Source organism: Mauremys mutica, chromosome 1 (assembly GCF_020497125.1).
Source record: "Mauremys mutica isolate MM-2020 ecotype Southern chromosome 1, ASM2049712v1, whole genome shotgun sequence".
NCBI lineage: Eukaryota > Metazoa > Chordata > Testudines > Geoemydidae > Mauremys > Mauremys mutica.
In genome coordinates, this window is record NC_059072.1 from 29,195,348 (window position 1) to 29,217,346 (window position 21,999).

Below are 21,999 nucleotides of genomic sequence, written 5' to 3' on the forward strand. Positions count from 1 at the left end.
AAAGCTACACAAATTCAGACTGGAAATAAGGCGTACATTTTTAACAGTGAGAGTAACTAACCAGACGAACAATTTACCAAGGGTTGTGGAGAATTCTCCATCACTGACAATTTTGAAATCAAGATTGGATCTTTTTCCTAAATTATGTGTTCTAGGAATTATTTTGGGGAAGTTCTATGGCCTATGTTACACAGGAGGTCAGACTAGATGATCACTCTCACCCCTTCTGGCCTTGGAATCTATAAAACCTGGATTGTTTATATTAAAAAAAAAAGAGCATTGAGTATTTAGCTTATAAAGGAGATGCATGGACTTTGCAAGCATATACATAAAAACATATATAGTCAAATTCTGGTCTTACCAATCACAACTGCGTTCCTTTCAAAAGGAGGGGAAAAAATCTAGAGATTTCTATTTCAAACACCACTCAGAATTATTCTCAGAATAATCTCAAAATACTATATGTCTGTATTAAGATCCTGAGAAATGATAGCTCATCAACCTGTATCAAAACATCTGATCAAATCCTGTGTGTATTTTTATAAATGTTTGAAGAGTGGAATTATATCTTCCTTTTTTATCACTTCCTTAAAATAAATTAAATACTTTTTGTTTTGTAAATTTCAAACTGTCTTCTGATTTGACTTCAAAATGCAAATTGTATAATGAACTGAGAATACAAGATTCAGTTCTAATTCCCATGGATCTTTAGTTGTTAGTTGGACACATAGAACAGGAGATGTTTACAATGCAGATGGCATTCAACAGAATGCCTTATCACCACGTTATTGATGGATGATTTAACAAGCAATTTTTAATCATTTCCATGTACAGTATATTGTGAGAAACAGAAAAATAATTTTGTCTCACACCATCATTAATTCCAATTCTGTCCACAGTATCAACCCAGATCAACAGAAGCACAAACCTTTTTTCAAAATAGCATGTAGAATACAAATTAGAAATATAAAATGTTCTTTGCATATTAATTTGTATAATCTCAAACCTTTCAGATGTACAATAGTATAACTTTTGAATAATAAACACACATCTGCATATCTACTTAATAATTTTGCCTTCTTTGCCTCAGTCAATGTGAATAAGCTTTAGCGTATGTAAAATACAGTAACAGACATGTAATTAAGTCTCCTTGTATTCATCTTGTGATTTATGTTCTTTAAGTTTCCAGCCCAACATTACATACAATTGTAACGAAGCACATCTCATTATAGACATTATCTAGCTAGCTTTTTAAAACCTTATAGTTAAATTCCCTTCTCCCTCAAGGTGGTTGCAAGAATACTCAGAAATAAACTGTTCAGGAAATACCACTTGTAAATAACTTCTGCAAAGGTTTTCATAATATGACTAGATACTTTGGCATAGTATGCTAAAGATACATTCAATACTTGCCACCTGGTCTTGAGAACAGAACAACATTCAAAATCAACTAACTGAAAATACAAAGGGCTATAAACTCAACTCACACAGACATGAATCATGATGGTTGCTAAGACAAAAAACATCTGTTTAATGTAGTAGGAACATAATCTAGAGTGTTTACTATTTAAAGAGAAATTCAGGACATAAAACCACAAACCTCAACTACAGAATGTATATATACACATCCAAATTATTCCGAAGTTATCACATCAGAAACTACAAATGCACTATCCTCAGCTGCACAGAGGCATGCCTGCTCAGAAAGGATTAACTAGGAAGTTGAGCTATTTCATGGCTTCTCTTACACAAAACACAAAAGAAAGAAGTAGGGAGAATCCCAACTCTCTTATGGTCAACATCCAGCCTTGAAATGTAAGAAAAGTAAGTATATCTGTCACATAAATACATACAACTAGAACGATAAAAAGTTCTAAACAAAGACATAGTATCTGCTGTTCATCTCTGTAATTCTATATTTCTCAGGACAATGGAAGGAAGCACAGTCTCTAAGGCACATTATTCTCTTAATCAAGAAATCAGTGAAGCAAACCAAGCAACATTTCATCATGACAGTTTCATCTTTCTTTTTCTTCTGATACAATTAAGCACTAATAAAGTTCTTCCAAACAATCCCCAATTTGATTGGAAACTGGTCACTCACTAAAGCACAACAGGCATCTACTCTAATAATCTCTTGATTATCCTGATACAGTCTGAAACGTCTAATAAAACTATCAATTCTTCAAATGAAGTGAGATTAATTTTCCTGGGGTTTGTCAGCCCTGTGTTAGTATTTAATATGAATAAAATATTGTCAGACAAGGTCAAATCTGACAATGTGAAAAGAACCTAAACTGAAAGGAGTAAACACTAATCTTAAAGATCTTTTTGTTATATTTACAACTAAGGCTGTCAATTAATCACAGATAACTCAAAAAAATTTATTGCAATTAATCACACTTTAATCGCACTCTTAAATAATAGAATACCAATTGAAATTTATTAAATATTTTGGATGTTTTTCTACATTTTCAAATATATTTATTTCAATTGCAATACAGAATACAAACTGTACAGTGCTCATTTTATATTATTTATTATAAATATTTGCACTGTAAAAACGATAAACAAAAGAAATAGTATTTTATCATTCACTTCATACAAGTACTATAGTGCAACTTACAAATGTAGATTTTTTTTTGTTACATAACTGCACTCGAAAACAAAACAACGTAAAACTGTAGAGCTTACAAGTCCACTCAGTACTACTTCTTGTTCAGACAATCACTCAGGTAAACAAGTTTGTTTACATTTGCAGGAGATAATGCTGCCCGCTTCTTGTTTACAATGTCAGCCGACAGTGAGAACAAGCATTGGCATGGCACTGTTGTAGCCAGAGTTGCAAGATATTTATATGCCAGATGTGCTAAAGGTTCATATGTCCCTTCATGCGTCAATCACCATTCCAGAGGACAATGCGTACATGCTAATGATGGGTTCTGCTCGATAATGATCCAATGCCATAAGGACTATGCATGTTCATTTTCATCCTCTGAGTCAGATAACACCAGCAGAAGGTTGAATTTCTTTTTTGGTGGTTTGGGTTCTGTAGTTTCCGCTCTTTTAAGTGTTGCTCTTTTAAGTTTTCAGAAAGCATACTCCACACCCCGTTCCAATCAGATTTTGGAAGGCACTTCAGATTCTTAAATCTTGGGTCGAGTGCTGTAGTTATTTTTAGAAATTTCACATTGGTATGAACAACATGCTGGGTCATCAGCTGAGACTGCTATAACATGAAATATATGGCAGAATGCGGGTAAAACAGAGCAGGAGACATACTATTCTCCCCAAAGGAGTTCAGTCACAAATTTAATTAATGCATTATTTTTAATGAGTGTCATCAGCATGGAAGCACGTCCTCTGGAATGGTGGCTGAAGCACAAAGGGGCATATGAATGTTTAGCATATCTGGCACATAAATACCTTGCAATGCCGGCTACAAAAGTGCCATACAAACACCTGTTCTCACTTTCAGGTGACATTGTAAACAGGAAGTGGGCAGCACTATCTCCTGCAAATGTCAACAAACTCATTTGTCTGAGTGATTGGCTGAACAAGAAATAGGACTGAGTGGACTTGTAGGTTTTAAAGTTTTACTGGTTTTGTTTTTGAATGCAGTTATTTTTTGTACATAATTCTATATTTGTAAGTGTTCAACTTTCATGACAAAGAGATTGCACTTCAGTACTTGTATTAGGTAAATTGAAAAATGCTATTTCTTTTGTCTTTTTTACAGTGCAAATATTTGTAATAAAAAATAAAGTGAGCACTGTACACTTTGTATTCTGTGTTGTAATTGAAATGAATACATTTGAAAATGTAGAAAACATCCAAAAATATTTAAATAAATGGCATCCTATTATTGTTTAATTGCGCAATTTTTTTAATTTGCTGGATAGCCCTATTTACAATAAAAAATTACTGCCTACTTCCTCTTAGGTATTGTTTTCAATAGGTTTTTTGCACTAGTGTAATACACACTAGGAAAGCCATACTGATGAAAGTCACAGTTCTGCTAAGACTCAGAGAGAGCTGAGTCCTGCAGGATAAACTGAGGAGAGCCACTCTGCATTATGGGTTATATAGTAACGAGCCCTGTAACCCTGGCACTGGTTAACAGGTTATAGGGTAAGAAGCCCTACAACCCCCACATTGGAAACAATTAAATGCCTGGCATAGGAGAGCAGAGGCAATGGGCAGATAGAACTCATCCCTGTTTTAAAGTTTAAAAAAGATGCAGCCTGCTGCTTAATTCCATGCTCTCATTTTGCTGCTGTGTCAACTTCAAAACCTACCATAGACTGGCCTTAAGCAGGCAAGAAATCTCAGTGTAAGTATAAGTATGAGACAGGCTGGTCTTTTTTTAGCACTCCATTATCTAGTACAAACAAATATGGTAAGCGAGTATTGCATATAACTGATGGTCTCTGGTTTTTTTTTCACTTTTTCCTATTAATTTTCAATAGAATTCCTTCACTTTATATCTTCAAAGCGATTAAGCTTAAATCAAGTCTTTAACCCTTAAATGTCACTGAAAATGTAGGGAACATTCATGCTATTTTAATGTTTTTACTTACAATCACATTCCTAATTTTTTAACATGACTAGAAAATTTTGTGAAAAAGAGCATACAAATGTCTTTTTCTAATATTCTGACTTTGTTTCCCATAGAATTCCAACTGACTACAGAACTATATTAGACCAACATTCCACTTACAATAATGAAGGGGCTTTAAATTAAAATAAAGGGTTATTTTAATTATAAAAATGTAAATTTATTTTAAAAATACTAAGACAGAAAATAGAAAAATGCAGAAAAAAGCATAGACGGTATTGTAAATAGTTATATAATAATACATTTATTCAGGCCCTTTAAATTGCAGGTAATAAGATTTAGTATAAATGAATATAATTATGCACATTCATTCTGATGTTCCTTAAAGTAGATTTTTATCTCAAAGTTTAAGGTGAGAAAACTTCTGAATCAGTTCATTACACCAAAGCACAGCTAAATGGCAGCAGATTCTTTGCAATTCTCAGGAAATACATTTTTCAAATTCATTTGTAATGCTCAGTAACCTTAAATATAAAGCACAGAGCATTATGTTCATACAAAATATTTTCAATTAACAAACAATCCCCTTACCACAAAAAGAAGTTTGTTATTTTATGGTCTATAAAATACACTTAATTTTTCTCAAGTTTTCAGGCCCTTGTTCTGCAAAATCTTATTTTTGTGAGTAAACTTATTATTGCAATTAGCCTCATTAGCTTCTGTGAGAGTCCTTATGTGAGTAACAATTGCTCAGATGAGTAAGATTTTTCAGGTTTGGTCCCTCAGTTTATCTTATAGTAAACTGAATAATTAGCTTCAAAGTTCCATATTTATCTTTGCTTTTGAAAAAAAAATGTATTTTACCTGAGTCTCTACTCCTTGCTCAAGTAAGCGTTTAGCCTGATTTTCAACCTCAAGTCGAGCTCTTGCAATAAAAAGCAGGTCATTTTCAATTACTTCTATTCCAGAGAGGTCTATCCCTTGCGAAAGATAATCTATAAAAGCAACAGAATTTAGGTAAAATTAAAAATTCTGACATATTTGATCATGAAACTTTTACAACATACAGGTATTTCTGACATTTTCATACGGTACTTGATGTAGCATGTATTCAAATAATTTATTGTATTAAACAAACTGAAAAATCAAAGGAAAATTATTCAAGAAGTGAGCATTACTACAGTAAATTCACTGCACTCATTTCATAGCTTTCCTGTAAACCCAGACATTTCCAAATATGTGGGTGTTATAATTAAAGTGCAGAAATCATGATTTAGTTTGCAGCCTATATGTCAAAGATGACAGAAAAATCTATTTTTAAATCAAAGAGGAAGGATGGTAAAATCTCTTTTCAATATTACAAGAGTGTTTATCTGTTGAAAAATAAAATTAGTGTTACTAAAGTCATCCCTATATCCACGGTTTCCTTCTTTCTAATCGCATTTGAAAAAATGTCTCACCCAAATAATGTATTTCCATATTTCTATTCTCTTCTAGCTAACTTATCCAGAGGCCTGACCTTGATCCTCTCAGCAGATACAGGGCATTTTTATTTGTCTGTTCTAGTTCCCTTTGAGTACTTTCAAAAAAGAATCCCAGGGAGACAACAAAAGCAAACATTGTATCATCAAGTCCTAATTTTACACTTTCCTTCCAGATTAGGCCATTATGAGTTTTCCATTTGGTGTGTGAAAATTGTTTCTTCCTGTTCACCAGTACTTCAGCAGATGATAACTGATCACTGCCAGTTGCTCTGTGGTATGGGTGCATACTACAGATGATACGGCAAAGCATCTTTAACAATTTTACATCTAAATTAGGTGGAAAAAAATCTAATTTACACACATGTCCCCAGAATAATGCCCGAACAGATCATTTCTAATACGGATAGTACATATCATAGATACCAGACAGAGATTATTTTTAAAAGTGTCTGAAGTATTCCCCTTTCTCTGTACACCCCGACAAAACTCATAGTGTGTGACTTTCCAATACTCATAAACTGATTCATTGCCATCTCCCTCCCAAATTCATGCTGTCTTTCCTCCAAAACGTTATGATATGCCTCCCTCAACTTATTTGTAGACTTCTTTTCAAGCTGAGGGGAATGAAGAAAAAGAGTAGGTTATCAGTATCTTCTCGTCTCCCACGCTGTACTCAGTGTCGGAACAGAGAAGGAAGCCATGCTATGCTAAGGGCTGTCCTGGGCTCAGGAAGTAGTAGTCAGTGGAGCACCTATCTTGCTTTTCCTTCCATCAGATTCTCACCTGGTACCAAAGCCCTGCAAGAAAGCATAGTTCAGCAGCCAGAGCTGCTCTCTCTTCCCTCCCTCCTATCTCCAAGAAGGGACAGCCTACCACTGGTGGGGCTGCTAAGCACCTGCAGCCAAGTTGACAGAACAGTTGCTCAGACTGCTCCTAGCTCACAGAGCGTGTTGCTGCAAAGATTACTGGCCAGTCCCGAGGAGATGGTGAATAAGAATTAGGGAGCAGAGCCCCTCCTGCCTGCAGATTTAAAAAGGCAGCACTCCATTGGGTTTCATCTGTAAATATTCAATTTCCCACCCCCAAAACGGAAATACATATTCTGAAGATGTTGATGGCAGTGATTCTGGCAAACGCCTAAGAAAACTTCCTACTTGCCACAGACAATTAGAACAGTACATTTTTCAAGTCCTAAATAAACAATACTGCCATTTCCTCACAAATCAGTCTTCAAATTAGGTTTCCTCATGCCAGCACAGTACATAGCATTTACAATACATCAGCAAATAAACAAAAAATTGGTAGATCAGGGATGTGGCTATTTACAAAAGAAGTCTTACAAATCCACATGCAGAAAGAGTAAGGAGAGTACAAATTGAATATGTTTATACAGTAAGATTTCTAAACTTAATATAGCTGAACTCTAGAGAAACATAAAAAGATATGAAAGTTGATCACTTTTTTCAATGTGAATTCTGTGGCAATAGTCTGGTTCTCATGTCTGCTTTTCCTGAACATGATGCAATTATAAGTATGTTCACTGGAAATACCAAGCACACAGTGTAGATAGCTAATCCGATATAAGGGCTAGGGATCACACTTGTATTTCTACTATCTAAGCAATGAAGAAATAATACAATGAAACTAAAGTCATTTTATCCTACAATAACTGAATACGTTGGCATATTGTCTAATGATCAGAAAGCAGCCTAGTATTTGGTAGCTTATGAGCGCACACTAAGTCAAATGATAAAGTTCTGAGCAAAAGCAAAGAAAATAGTTAAGGTGGGTTTTCTTTAAAATAAATAATCAAGGAATAATTGTGGTATAATACACCATAACCTACCAATCTGAAAATAATTGTTTTTCATTGTAACTGACACTTAAAACTTTCTAATTTATTAAAACTGTTATTAGAGAGACATGGTGGGTGACGTAATATCTTTTATTGGACCTGTGATACACTGCACCCCATATTCACCATAGTGATATAATTATGACATGATGTCAATGGAAAAGTTATGGTTTGCTGAATATGATTATCCTATTTGTATGAATGTATCATTTTTGTATCTGGAGTTATGATTTTTGACTATGTATTTGTATTTCAAATGTGCATGTACCTGGTTAATACCCATAAAAGCTTTACATAAAGTCTGCCAGCACACTATAATTGGCCTATTCAAGTTGAATGGCACATCAACAAAGACAATGAGCCATGGAGAAAGCTTATCTTCACCTGATGATCTGTCAGTCAGCCTATGGATAATGGCTACCATGACTCATCAGAGCATGCAAGGGCTTGTGACCAGTTCACATGATACTGAACTCTATTTTGGTACCTGTATTCTTCCACAAACTGGATTGGGAACTTGGCTTGGAACAAAGGGGTTCCCACCATATGGAATAAGCTATAAAAGGGGGAAGTGACACCACCAAGGGGCCTCATTCCCCACCTGGAAATACCTGAGAAACAAAGACTGAACTGGGCGAAGTGCTGGTCCCAGGCAGGAAAGAAGGAAACCTGCCTGTGTATGAAACCTTGGTGGACTGTTTATACTATCTAATAGGGTGAGACACTGCTTAATTCAAATCCTATCTAGTATATTAGGATTAGATTGTGTTTTTGTTTATTTGCTAGGTAATCTACTTTGGTCTGTTTACTATCACTTAAAATCTATCTTTCTGTAGTTAACAAATCTATTTTATATTTTTACCTAAAACAGTATGGTTTGAGTGAAGTGCTTGGGGGAAAATCTCAGCTCGAGACCAAGAGTTGAGGCACGTCAACTTTCCTTTGTAGAAGTGGCAGACTGGGTAACAACTCATATACTGGCCAGGCTTTTGACCAAGATAGGACGATACAGCTCCGGAGTCAGAGGCTGGGGAGTATTTTGGCTGGAGCCTCTCTCTTGTTGCTTCATGCAGTGGCTAGCAGAGGATTCATGAACACAGCTGGATGTGGACCCTCCCTGTGGATGTTTGTGTGAGGGCAATCTTGGAGGGCTTTGCAGCTTGTCACAATGTCACAGTGTGAGAGGGAACCCAGATTGGTAAAACAGAGGGCACAGTGGTACCCCAGTTCCAGGATGCACCCCGGGGGGGAAGGGGTGGCCTGTCACAGGACCAACTTCTGTTGGTAAGAGACAAGCAGAGACAACAGAAGTTGGTCCAGTAAAATATCCTGGGACCGATAGGGCTACAACACTACTTAAATTGTTATTGTTATTTTAATTTATGTTATTATTTTAAATTCTTAAATTATTTCTTATGCATGGCATATATTATGGAATAATTTCATATAAAAGGACAAAATCTTCTTACTCCCATACACATTATGCAAACCTTAGTTTTAAAAAGTTGGGTTTTATTTTGACAGTAACTAAACTTCATGAGTGAAAACCTAGTCCTGTTAATGTCAATGAGAGTTTTGCCATTCATTTCAATGGAGACAGGATTTACTACATAAATTTTTATTAGGGCTGTTGATTAATCACAGTTAACTCACGCGATTAACTCAAAAAAAATTGATCACAATTTAAAAATTAATCGTGATTAATCGCCATTTTAATTGCACTGTTAAACAACAGAATACCCATTGAAATGTATTTTGGTCTGCAGTGCTTTGAATCTTTATCGAGCAGAACCCGCCATCAGCATGGACGCATGTCCTCTGGAATGGTGGCTGAAGATGAAGGGACATATGAATCTTTAGCGCATCAGGCACATAAATATCTTGTCACACCGGCTACAACACTGCCATGTGAACGTCTGTTCTCACTTTCAGGTGACATTGTAAACAAGGAGTGGGCAGCATTATCTCCTGCAAATGTAAACAAACTTATTGTCTGAGTGACTGGCTGAACAAGAAGTAGCACTGAGTGAACTTGTAGGCCTTAAAGTTTTACATTGTTTTATATATACAATGATGAATTATATATAATTCTGCATTTGTAAATTTAACTTTCATGATAAAGAGATTGCAGTACAGTACTTCCAATAGGGGAATTGAAAATTATTATTTGTTTTTTACAGCACAAATATTTGTAATAAAATAACTATTCTATTATTGTTTAACAGTGAGATTAATCACGATTAATTTTTTCAATCGCTTGACAGCCCTAATTTTTATATGTTTTATACACTTTCGTCACTTGAACCCATGATCTGTTGTATGTCTAACACTTTCTTTAATACTTATAAACTGCATCTTAACTAATTTAGTTATGTTATTAAATGTATATTAAAAATCAACCGCACAAAGCAGAACTACAATATGATACTGAATCCAGATTAAAGTGCGTAAGTACATTTTATTTTATGGGCATCTTAGTTTGGCTTTAAAACAAGGTCAGAACTCAATGGCAAGTTAATGATTTATTATTTATTTTTAAAATCAAATGCTTTTTAGCCCTAGATATTTCTCATCTACTCACAGAACTGGAAAGCATTTTTTATCAGTAAAAGCAGTTAATGTTTTTAGAGAAGCGGAATGGTTTAGTGGATTGGGATTGGGGGCAGAAAATCCATTTTAATTCCCACTCTCCCACTGATTCACTGTCTGATCTAGGGCAAATCTTTTAACCTTTTGGTTTCTCAATTTCCTCTTCTGAAAAATGGGGATAATCTTTACTTACCTTACAGAAATGTTGGGAGAGTTTGTTTGTTAGTGCACTGCTTCTCAAACCTTTCATTTTGTGGAATATCTCTATAAATTAGAGACAGAAAAGATCTAGGAGGGTGATCTATACCCGCTGTCTACCAATACAGGATTGTTCTGAACTGTACATTTATAGATGTTTTCTGTACAAAATAGTGCTTACATCACTTCCCCTGAAAGAATACGCAACAGTCTAACAGATACCATGGTCAGGACATTGCCCCCACACTCTGCCCCATTCCAACTGATCTCTCTTTTTAAAAAAAAAAAAAAAAAAAAAGCTAAACTCCACTGCTCTTCGTTACAATCACTGTACTATGCTAACTAATTAATTTGCCTCCTTGATGTTCATGCCCTAGAATAATTAGATTTATGGCCTCACTTAGCAAAACTCTTTTAATCTTCCCTAATAAACCAGCCGCTCCAGTCCCCCTATATTTTGTGTTACTTTTATCAACTCATTTAACTCTAAGAATTTGTCTGACAATAACGTGCGCAAAACTGAACACAAAACATATCAGGAGTCACATCACAACCATGCAGATGGGGAGTATTATTCCCCTGCACTGTGACACAATACAGCTGTATATGCAACCCAGCATAACAAACTTAAAACAAGACTCATGTAGTACCACACGATAAAACTTGATACGGCAGAGAGAAAACCTATCCAATCAACACTGAATGTCTAATAGGTTTCAGTTTCACAAGGACCGGCTGACAAATACTTTTGTATGTGGGTGTGTTTTAGGAACTGAACAGAGAGAGGGACGGAAGACAGCAGAAAGGAACTCCTCCCGTAAAGGCTACTAATGAAGTACTGTACAATATAGAGGTTTACAACACTGATTTTGCTGGGTGCAGCATGTCACTTTCCCCCAGATTACTGCCTACCAGTTTTTTCTGTGAATATGCTGGCAAACCATAGGGTAGCCTTGCTCCTGCATCCATTGAAGTCAGTGGGCGTTTTGCTACTGATTTCAATAAGGCGAATAATACTCTTAAGGGTGAGGAAACTAAAGAGGTTCAGAATCTGTTCTCTGAAGCTGACACACCAAATTAATGCATAACTTCAGGTAAAATGGGATAAAGGAGGCATGGGTATAGCTAGGGCCCCTTATGCCCCACCATCACAGAATTTGCTGTGGGTTCCTTTCATTGTACCACAGAACAGTGCTCCAGAAGCCAAGCTTTTGTTAAACAAAATTAAAATATGGCTCCGATCCTTGCTTCCCACAGGAAAGTCTGCAGAAGGGGCCAAAGGAGAGAAAGCTTCCCCCTATTGTCTACTGCCCTTCCCAGAGAACCAACCATGGGACTGACCACCAAACTGCCTGGATCTGCTGGTTTTAACATATGATTGCAAGATGTAAGCAGGAAGTCCGGGCCTCCTGTGAGAGAAAGTGTCCCTCTGCAGAAGCTCTGGACCCAGTTGTTGACACCACACTACACCGGGGCTGCACTTCCCGGACCCTTCCCTGGAGAGACAGTTGATAAGTAATAAAGATATTGCTTTCCCTCAGAGTTACACTGGGCTGCTGGGTGGATGTGCATCCCAATTCCTGGTCCTCCCACTCTGACTCTGGCCCATAGCCCAGCCTCCACTCTTCATGTGGCCAAGGTGTGCTCTGTCCAGTCTGCATACTAAAGGTCACTGCCCCATGCAGACCTCGACCTTGTGTTTCTAGCCCTCAAACTTTGAAAATTCAAACTGAGCATAAACAGATGCACTGTCTTCCTGAGTCCACAGCAGCCGAAACAGCAGCTCTAAGAAGTGTACCCTGTCCCAGTCATCTCAGTCAAATGTGAATTCTGAAACCTATAGATGGTAATGTAGAATGTCAGCTTGGGTACCTATTTCAGAGGTGCTCATTTAGAAAAAATCCAGATAGCATGCTTACCCCACAATTTCAAAATGCTCCCATGTCTCCCCAGGTGCCAGAAGTGAAAGCCAACCCCTGCCCAAATGCCAACATCTCCAGCTTCCTCCCTCAAAACTTCTACAATGAAACTATGTATCTTTGTCAATATAAAGTTATGTGCAACATCAAAAACAGAAAGCATGGGGACAATGCATTTCAATGGAACTCCAAAGCAGAAAGGTCAAAATGTGTGCAGGATTCGGGGCTAGATTAGCTGCTGGAACTGTTTTTAGATTAGTGCTGGGACTCTTACTGGTTGAGAAGGTCACATGACCTTGAGAGTTTAAAAAGAAAAAAAATCTCAAGGGACAGTGTCCCCACACTAGAAACATCTATATGTGTTTTTCTGCCAGTGCTAAAAACAATGGAAACTGTAACGTAGGCAGGAAATGTGCCTTTTTACCCCTTTGCCATCTAAACAGACAACATAGCTATGGACATGCCTATCCCTTCTCTACAATAAAGCCTCTCCCAGTGTTAGCACGAGCGGAGGTGAACTGGTGAAGAAAAACACTTAACTTTCTTAGCATAGACAAAGCCAGATAGTAACCACAAACACCGCACATTTAGAACAATTTTTTTCTAAAAGGTAACAGTGGTATATATATATCCCAGCCTGGCAATTTTAGCTGATAGGGGGAAAAAAATTGTCCTGAAGAATCTGAAAAGCTACCTCCAGTTACTTAAACCAGAGATTAACAAACCTTGAACTCGTGCTTCAGGCACTGTATCCCACTGTCAGTCATGTCTGCTCCCCATTTACAATCAATATCCATAGACTCACAGTCACAGAAGTTTGAGAAGATGAGAACTATTAGTGGTTCAGTTTATTGCCCAAACAATATACAGAAAGAAAGGCTGGTCTTCCAGTGAAAGTACTGGACTCAAGTGATGGGGTTCAGTTCCCAGCTCTGTCATAGACTTCCTCTGTGACCTAGCTCAAGTCATTTACTCTCTCTATACCTCAGTTCTCTATCTGTAAAATTAGGTTAATAATACTTCCTTTCTCTCATCCTTTAACTGTCTTGTCCGTTTAGACTGTAAACTCATGTATATAAATGCAGCCCCAAACTCATTTTGGGCCTCTACCGACTATTGTAATACCAATAAAAAATAAACAAAAGCACAGATTGGATGAGTGAACTCTTTGTTATTGATGCTACTATTGGGCTTACTGTAATGTTTTAACACTGAGTATATACGAACATATTTTTGTCAAAGAGGTATTTGTAATCATTTATGGAAAGTTGAAATTCTGTCTTAAAATTATAAGTTTGATGAACAATATACATAATGGTTTATAAAACACAAATAAAAACCTTACGTGTCCCATAATATGTTGACATTGCTCACCCAGTAAGTATCACACCTTATTAAGCTTGGAGTGCACTGCTGGAAACATTTTGGGGACTTAAAATACAGACTGCCTGATGAATCCCTTCATGAACAAAAATATTATATGCTAAAGAAAAATACACTGAGCACTAGGGATTAGTGACATTTATAATCTATATCAACCTCAGAAAGGGTTGAGACTTTAGGTCTCTTAAAGGAAGAGAGATTTTGGTCATTAGAATTCCAAATTTTCTTGGTTTACTAAATCTGAACAGCTTTCTAATCTACCAGAAGGATGCTGCTTAATTATGTGCTTTCTTTAAACCAACATTTCCCAGATAGTTATATAACAAGAGTTTAGCTGAGTGAGATAAACCTGACATCAGTACAGCATGTTATGTAGTAAAACAATATCCTGAGCCAAATAGCTGTTTTTGTAACTATTTAGGTGACTCCAAAACTTGGAATCTTTCTATGTTTGTGATTTCAGTTTCTGACCTCTAATGCTACTCCGACAACTTCATATGATGAAGATATGGTGGGGAAAATGCAAGATTAAAACAAAACACTCACAGAGAGTTGTAAATAATGATAAATAGAAAACCTATGAGTATAAAGACAGAATCCGTATGTGCTTCATACAAAGCACATAAGTGATGATGTACTTTATATTACAACTGTATCGATCTTGACCAGTCACTAGAAGGTAGCAAACAGAAATGTACTAATAGCAATGGTGCAATAACAAAAGCAGAACCAGGAAAGCAAGAAGTAAACCAATATGATTAGATGACAAGGCTTGAGAGCTTATTCAGGTCAAACAAAAATCCTTCAAAATTTGGATATGCAGCACCAGTAAAGCCAATAAGCAGGAGCATAAAATTACAACACACAATATGGAAGAGGGAAATTAGAAGGGCTAAATTGATTTTGAAGAGCAAATAACTAAAAATGTAAAAACAACAGATCCTTTAGGTATGCCACTGGTGAGTAGTCTGTGAAATAATTGATGGGTCTGCTGGATCAGCAAGGGTTAAAAGTAAAGACAGACACACACACACACACACACACACACACACACCCTCCCCATCGGCATGTACTGGACCTTCTCTTTTCTGGTAATAAAGATGAAGTTCTATGAGAGATTGAGATATCAGAAGAGGAAGTGTTGGAGCAAAAATGATCATTTTAAAAGCAGCAAGTCACCTCATAGGCCCAGACGATATCCCCCAAGAGTTCTGACAGGGCTTAAGAATGAAGTGGCTGAGAAGCTAACAAAAATGTGTGAGTGCTTATTAAAACAGCTACTGAACCGGAGGATTGGAGGATAGCAAACGTTGTACCTATGTGACCCAGAGAATTTAGAGATCAGTAATCCTTACAACTGGAGCTGGCAAGTTGTTTGAAATAACTAAAAACAGAATATTATATCCTGCTATTTCTGATGTTTTAAGACTAACCAGCAAAATTTCCACTAAGGAAAAATTGATTAGGTTTTTTTTTAATTTATTTAGAGCTCTACAAGGCCTTTGACTAGGACCCTGGCAAGAAGCTACTAAAAAAAGCTAAGTAGTCGTGAGTGTATTATAATGGATCAAAAACGGGATAGGAGATAGAAAACAAAGGACAGGATTGTATGGTCAATTTTGATCATAGCAAAAGGTTAACAGCAGGGTGCCTCAAGACTCTATACAAGGCCTAGTGTTTAATACATTTATTGACAATCTGGAAAGAGGGGGTGAGTAGCAAGGTAGCAAAATCTGCAGGTGGTACAAAGTTATTTAGGTTAGCCATGACCGGCGAGGACTATGAGGAACTTCAGAGAGACCCAAACAAGCTATGCAACTGGGCAGCACAATAGTAAATATTAAATGTTGATAAATGCAAAGTAATGCATTTTGGAGAGAAAAAATTGAACTATTCATATACCTTATGAGGTTCTTAGTTAACTGTATTAACTCAGGAAAGGAATCTCAGTATTATTGTTGACAGTTGAATGAAGAGTTCTGCTCAATGTGCAGATGTAGTCAAAAAAAAGCTAACAATGTTAGAATGCATATGGAAATGGATGGAAAATAATATGGAGCATATTAAAATGCCATTATATAAATCAATATTGTGGCATCATCTAGAATACTGTGTACAATACTGGTCATCCCATCTCAAAAAGAATTACAGCATTAGAGGGCATCCAGAAAAGGACAACAAATATATGAGGAAAAACTCTCATATGAAGAGATTGAAAAGACTGGGATTGTTTACCTTAGAAAGGAGACAAGTAAGACAGAACATGATAAAAATATGTAAAATAAATCAATAGTATAGAAAGGGCAGATCAGGAGCTTCTGTTCTCCCTGTCACATAACACAAAAACAAGGAGGTACTCAGTGAAATTAAATGGTTGCAAATTCAAAACTGATGAAAGGAAATACTCTTCCACAAAATGCATAATGAAGCTGCAGACCTCAATGTCACAGGAAGCCACTGAGGCAAGAGTTTAGCAAAATTCCAAGAAGAACTGAACATTTATATGAAAAAGACTATTCAGAGTTATATTAGTTAATGCTTACAGATTTGGGAAGGGGTAATAAACCTCAGGCCTCAAACCAATCTTTAACTACAAGGATTAGGAGGAGATCAAATGTGGGGAGCAGATTACCCTACATCTACCCTACCCTACATCTGCCTACGGTGAGGTTTCTCGCACCTTCCACTGAAGCAACTGGTGCTGGCCACTGTTGGAGATGAGCTATTGGATCAGATGGACCTTGGGTCTGTTCCAGTAGGGCAACTCTTTATGTTCCTAATAATAATGCTAAGTACAGGACTGGCTGCTGAAAGAGGAAGTTAGTGTATGGTTAGGATTACAAACAGTACTTGATTTACGGTTCAGTCATATAGTTGAAGCTCTTCAGGGCAAACAATATGTCAATCTCTGGAAAGTACCATGTAAATTTATGGTGCTATGTAAGTTATTCCAAATAAGACAGATACCATAGTATGTTGGCATAATTTAGTTTACTACATAACAATTTCAATAAATTTAAATCCCGGGAACCACACTGGACAATGATAGTAACTCCTGTGAATAATGGACTTGTATAGTAGCCAGTAGTTTAATCAAGAATTGCAATAACATCAGTGCATTTTTACAGACTGATGTATTAGGAAAGAATTATATTCTTTCGAGCAGTTAAACAGAAGAATATATTTTTTAGATATTTCAGCCTTAGAACACAATGCCTATGAGAAACAGCATTTCACCAGTGTACTGTAGAGACTTCACTAATGGCATATTTGTTCATCAGCAGTACTACATATCTGTAAATTATGGGGAACCAGGATACAGAGTAGAAAGTGAACAAAGGACAACACATTAAAGCTTTTGGAACAACAGAGAGAACCACACATTAAAAAGCAGCAATATGATTTAAAGTACTGTATTAAAGCTAGAGTCTAGTTATCCTGTAGTCAGTCAGTTAAAATTGTTGAAACTTTCATTATTCAGGTTAACATTTTCCAGGCTTAGTCTCTTTCCAAAAGGTGAGTTTTCATTTGGAGCTGTGAGCAAAGACAGAGCAGTCATTTTTAAGTATGAAAAAAAAAAATTAAAGAAGGACTTTCCCCATAAAATCCTTGCAGCTCCTCTCCGCTTAAAACAGTTCTGCTGCTAAAACATCTGCGCACAAATACTTGAAATATGGTATCAAAATACCCTCCTGCAACTAAAAAGGTGTAAGTGCTCCAGTGAAAACTGTTTTTTGTTTGACCAAATTATCCTTTGAAAATTGCACTTCATGCATGCATAGTACAATTGAGTTTTTAGTATTTTAGCAACATTTAGTATGGCAGTAGGGCTGGATTACTGGGGCTACACACTGCATGGGGTTGGCTGCTCCCCCTAGTGCTATGTGCTCTAGTCACAGAGCCTCAGTAGAGGGTATGACAGCTGAGGCAGCCTCAGGACAGTTTCTCACAGATATTTCTAGTGGTGAGTGAGAGAGAAAAAGTATGTCAGTTGCTTATGTCTCTGCCACCTGTAGCAGGATTTAAAGAAGATCTGGGGCATTTGTGACAAAACCAAACAGTTGGAAAATATACAATTCAACCTCAAATAAACTGTAATTTGTACCAGTAATTAACCACATACACTTTATTCCACACTGTTAAACAGGTCCCCACCATACACATTTTTTTATCTTACCTGGCTGCTTCACCCAGTGTAGGGGAAAGACCTAAACTTGTCCTCATTGATATTAAAGAGCATCTAGATAAGGAGGAAATGGTTTTCTCCAGCATGGTAAAACAAATGGCTTTAGAAAACTCATATGTGTGGGGTAAGGGTTGTCATGCCTACCATACACTTGGGTTTGTTTTTTTCTGTTTCCAAAAAATGACTATCATTGGACTGAACAGAGAATTTATTTTATGTTATAAATACTTCCTACCTAGTACTGTTATCATCATCTATGACCAATCCCTCCCACAGTGGAAAGTTGTGCGTTTCTCACAGGAGGGTGCGTTTCTGAGTTTATGCATGCATTAAAAGAACAAGAACAATATTGGGGGATGAGTGAGGAAAATTGATTATCTATTTTTAAGAGCATATGAAAATAGAGTTTTATGCATCTTGATGGAAGAGTTAATTCTTTTTGTTCTCTCAGTCTGGAAATCAGATGCCAGGCAGGATCTGGAACTGATGGAAATGAATTTACTTCTATTTTTATCATCATCACTGACTTGACAACGAGCACCATATTTTGGAGGCATTCCTGTGAAAATGCCATGATTCAGAAAATAGCTTAAAAGCATCAAGACAAACATTACTTAGGTCTAATTGCAAGTTATGCCTCAGAACTCCCACATTCACTTAGGCTAAAACAGTGGGATTTTAACTTCTTTAGCTCCGCCCCCTTCCAATTTTTTCTAATACACGTAGATGTGTGACCTCATTGAACATTTATTACTTTCATTCACTGTACCAACCAGCTTCATATTCTTTTGCTAAGTGAGCTTTGGGGTTTTTATCCCCAACAGAGGCAGATCGGCTAGGAAACATCTCTTTTTTCCTCAGCCTTCCCTATCAGAATACTGCATAACACACAGGATGGGAAATAGAACCCTTTAACATTATCCTCACCAGTGACTTAAAACACAAAACCAAACCATTTGGTACAATTGTATACATTCTGAAAGCAAAAAACTTAAATCGCTTCTATGAGGTAACCCTGTTGGCACTGACTTATCCCAGCATCTTAAAAGATGCTTCTGAAAAACAACAGGATATACATATATATAGCTTTATGAATGCACTAGCAAAACACATACACATGGTCATACAGAATGTTTGTGTGCTAAAAGGGGGGCAGGGATGTTTGCATACTAGCACAAATTTATTTTATTGTAAAAATCTGGCATTAAAATTATTTAATGTGTGAAACACATTAATTTGTTACTCCTTAAGGCTGGAGTACGAGATACGGAATTATTCTGGGAAAAAGAATTCCAGCCCCGCAAAGAGATCCCTAGCACATATTCCAGTTGCTCAGTCATTGACAGCTTACTATTTAATATATTTGAGGAACTGATATGTGTGGGTACAATGCCCTCACTGTATGCTATGCAGTCTGGTGATCCTGCACTTTTCCAAGCAAAAACAAACAGTTAATCTGCTTTGTAAAATTCTGTTTTACCACCAAGTCTAGGCACAATATGTGAACTTTTTGATGTGCCATACACTATTAATATTATTATGGTGAAAGGATCTAATGGCTGCTGGAAGTGAGTCTTGTATACAAAGACAATCACTGATTTCATCAAAGCCAGTGGATGCACAAAGCACTTTCAGACTCAATGGAGGGAGGAAGCAAGGTATGTTATGTAGGAAGAATAGCTGGGAGCTATGAGTCTACCACACAAAGCAATAGGCTGCGTGGCAGGTCAGAGCTAAGCCATGTGGACTGAGGGTCCCAGGTTGCAACACACTGGTTAGGATACTGGTTTGCAGGCTGCGTGTGTTTTGGACAGAGAAAGCCTGGAGAAGGACTTGCGAGCATGACCCTGAGAGACAGCAGAGAGATAGGACAGATGTTGCTGGAGTGACAGATTTGGGGATTCTGAGCAAGGAAACAGACAGAAACAGAACTTTGTGTACATTTTTTCCTAAATAAATAACTTTTCACCAAGAATATAACTGACACATACCCCTGATTTCTTACTCTAATGGAAACAACCCTGTAAGGCCCTGAATTTTGGCTATCCACAGGGGCCAAAATAACAACAATACATTCACATTGCAATAACTTTATTATGGTTAACAGCTGTAACTGAATGAGAAAAATGTGAAAAGGCAACTGTAGGAATTCTTAAACCTTTTCATAGTTTGAGCCACATCTTGCAAATGACAAGGGCAGAGAGATTAGATGTGGCCAAGTGGCAGCAACTTTACTAAAACTTAAAAGGCAAATCAAAGTAACACCTATAGACAACCCCATCTCTCACCCCAGAAACAAAAGAGGTAGTGAAAGAGAGACTGGTGCAGTTATACCACTGCATTGTTTCAGTCTGCCTGTATCCATTTGTTGTGTCTTGTCTTAGACTGTAAACCTTTTGGGGCAAAGATCATCTTTTTGTTCTGTATTTGTACAGCACTTAGCATAATGGGGTCCTGGTCCATGCCAAGGTCTCCTAGACACAATGGTAATATAAACAACAACAGAGGAAACAGCTGCCCCCAATGTGCTTACCCTGCCTTTGATGCTCAAAGTTCAGATCACCCTTACTGTTCTGGGCCTTGCAAACCAGCTTCTACCTACAGTCTTGATGGGCTCATGCAATGTCATGGCCTAATCAAGGCCTGCAACCCTGCCAGTTTCCTTGCAAATCCAACCTCCTTTGGCACGAACAGTGGTCGGATGCCTAATTTATCCCTCAGCCTCCGGGGAGTTGGAGACCCAGACACCAACCCGTTACTCTAGCTCACCAATATTAAACTGACCCCAGTTATCAAGAAAAGTCACCCGTAATTTCAACCCTTTTGAAACACACCATACCATTAATTTAACTGAAGCACCTGAATACCCTAATGGACAAGTTCATGCCTATGAAACACAATCCACACAATTTCAAAGCTGAAAAGGCATGTGTAACCCAAACAAACCTCAGATCCCTGTGATTATCTGATACACAGCACATAACCCTATAAATATAGTTCAATTTGACACAGCCAATGTAACCATTAGCATCTAAGGGAGGGAGTTTAGATATTTGTGGTGGCAGAGCAGGAAGAGGCCTTCTCCTGATGCTCCCAACAAAGGGAGTTTAGTTGCTCTCCTAATCCTATAGTCCAGCATTAGCTGAGATGGTCAGCACTTTTTCATAAAGATACTATATGGGGGTGTAGCGGGGTGGCTACCCGCTCCTGCCCTTTTGGGCTTTAAAACAGCCCTGGGAAGGGGCTTTTTGGCTGAGCTGATTGGGGAAGTGGCTGCAGCTGGAGGCCACGCCCCAAACTGAACAGGGCTTATAAGAAGGCAGGGAAGCCAGGAGCAGTCAGTCTCTCTCTGCTTCCAGAGAGAGATGGGCCTGGCTGCTTAGAGGCTGAGAAGGTACCTATGGTGAAGCAGGGCTGGGGAAGGGCTGAGGAGCTAGGGAAGCTCCAGCCTGGAAAGCCCCAGGCTGCGGCCTAGAAAAGGGCAAGAGGTACTGGGGGTTGCAAGGGACAACCCAGGAGTAAGTAAAGCAGCAGGTCCAAACCCCTTTTGCCTGTGATGAGTGGGCCGATGCTGCAGTCTGCTCCAGGGTGTGAGGCTAGACCATGACTGTCAGTGGCCACTACTGAGGCAAAGTGGGGATAGTAGGGTGGGGGTTCCCCTGGGAGGAGGAGACCCCGTTATAGTTAAAAGGGCACCCGGTCCAGGGAGGGACACAGGGCCGAGAGCAAAACAGGTGGATCACCAGCCTGCAGAGGGCGCTCCGGACTGGAAGAAGAGCTAATTCCCGGAGTAACCAGTAGGAGGCGCCGCAGGGGTGAGTACCGCC

The 21,999-nt window shown here is 37.8% G+C and overlaps 1 protein-coding gene across 3 annotated transcripts in view; it reads right to left on the minus strand.

Moving 5' to 3' along the window:
* COG5 (component of oligomeric golgi complex 5) overlaps positions 1–21,999 on the minus strand; it is a 308,198-nt gene that overhangs the window by 181,288 nt on the left and 104,911 nt on the right. For all 3 annotated transcript variants that reach the window (XM_045030137.1, XM_045030118.1, XM_045030126.1), the window contains one exon: positions 5,423–5,553. In XM_045030137.1, the coding sequence (XP_044886072.1) occupies positions 5,423–5,553 (131 nt within the window). The remainder of the gene's footprint in view (positions 1–5,422; positions 5,554–21,999) is intronic.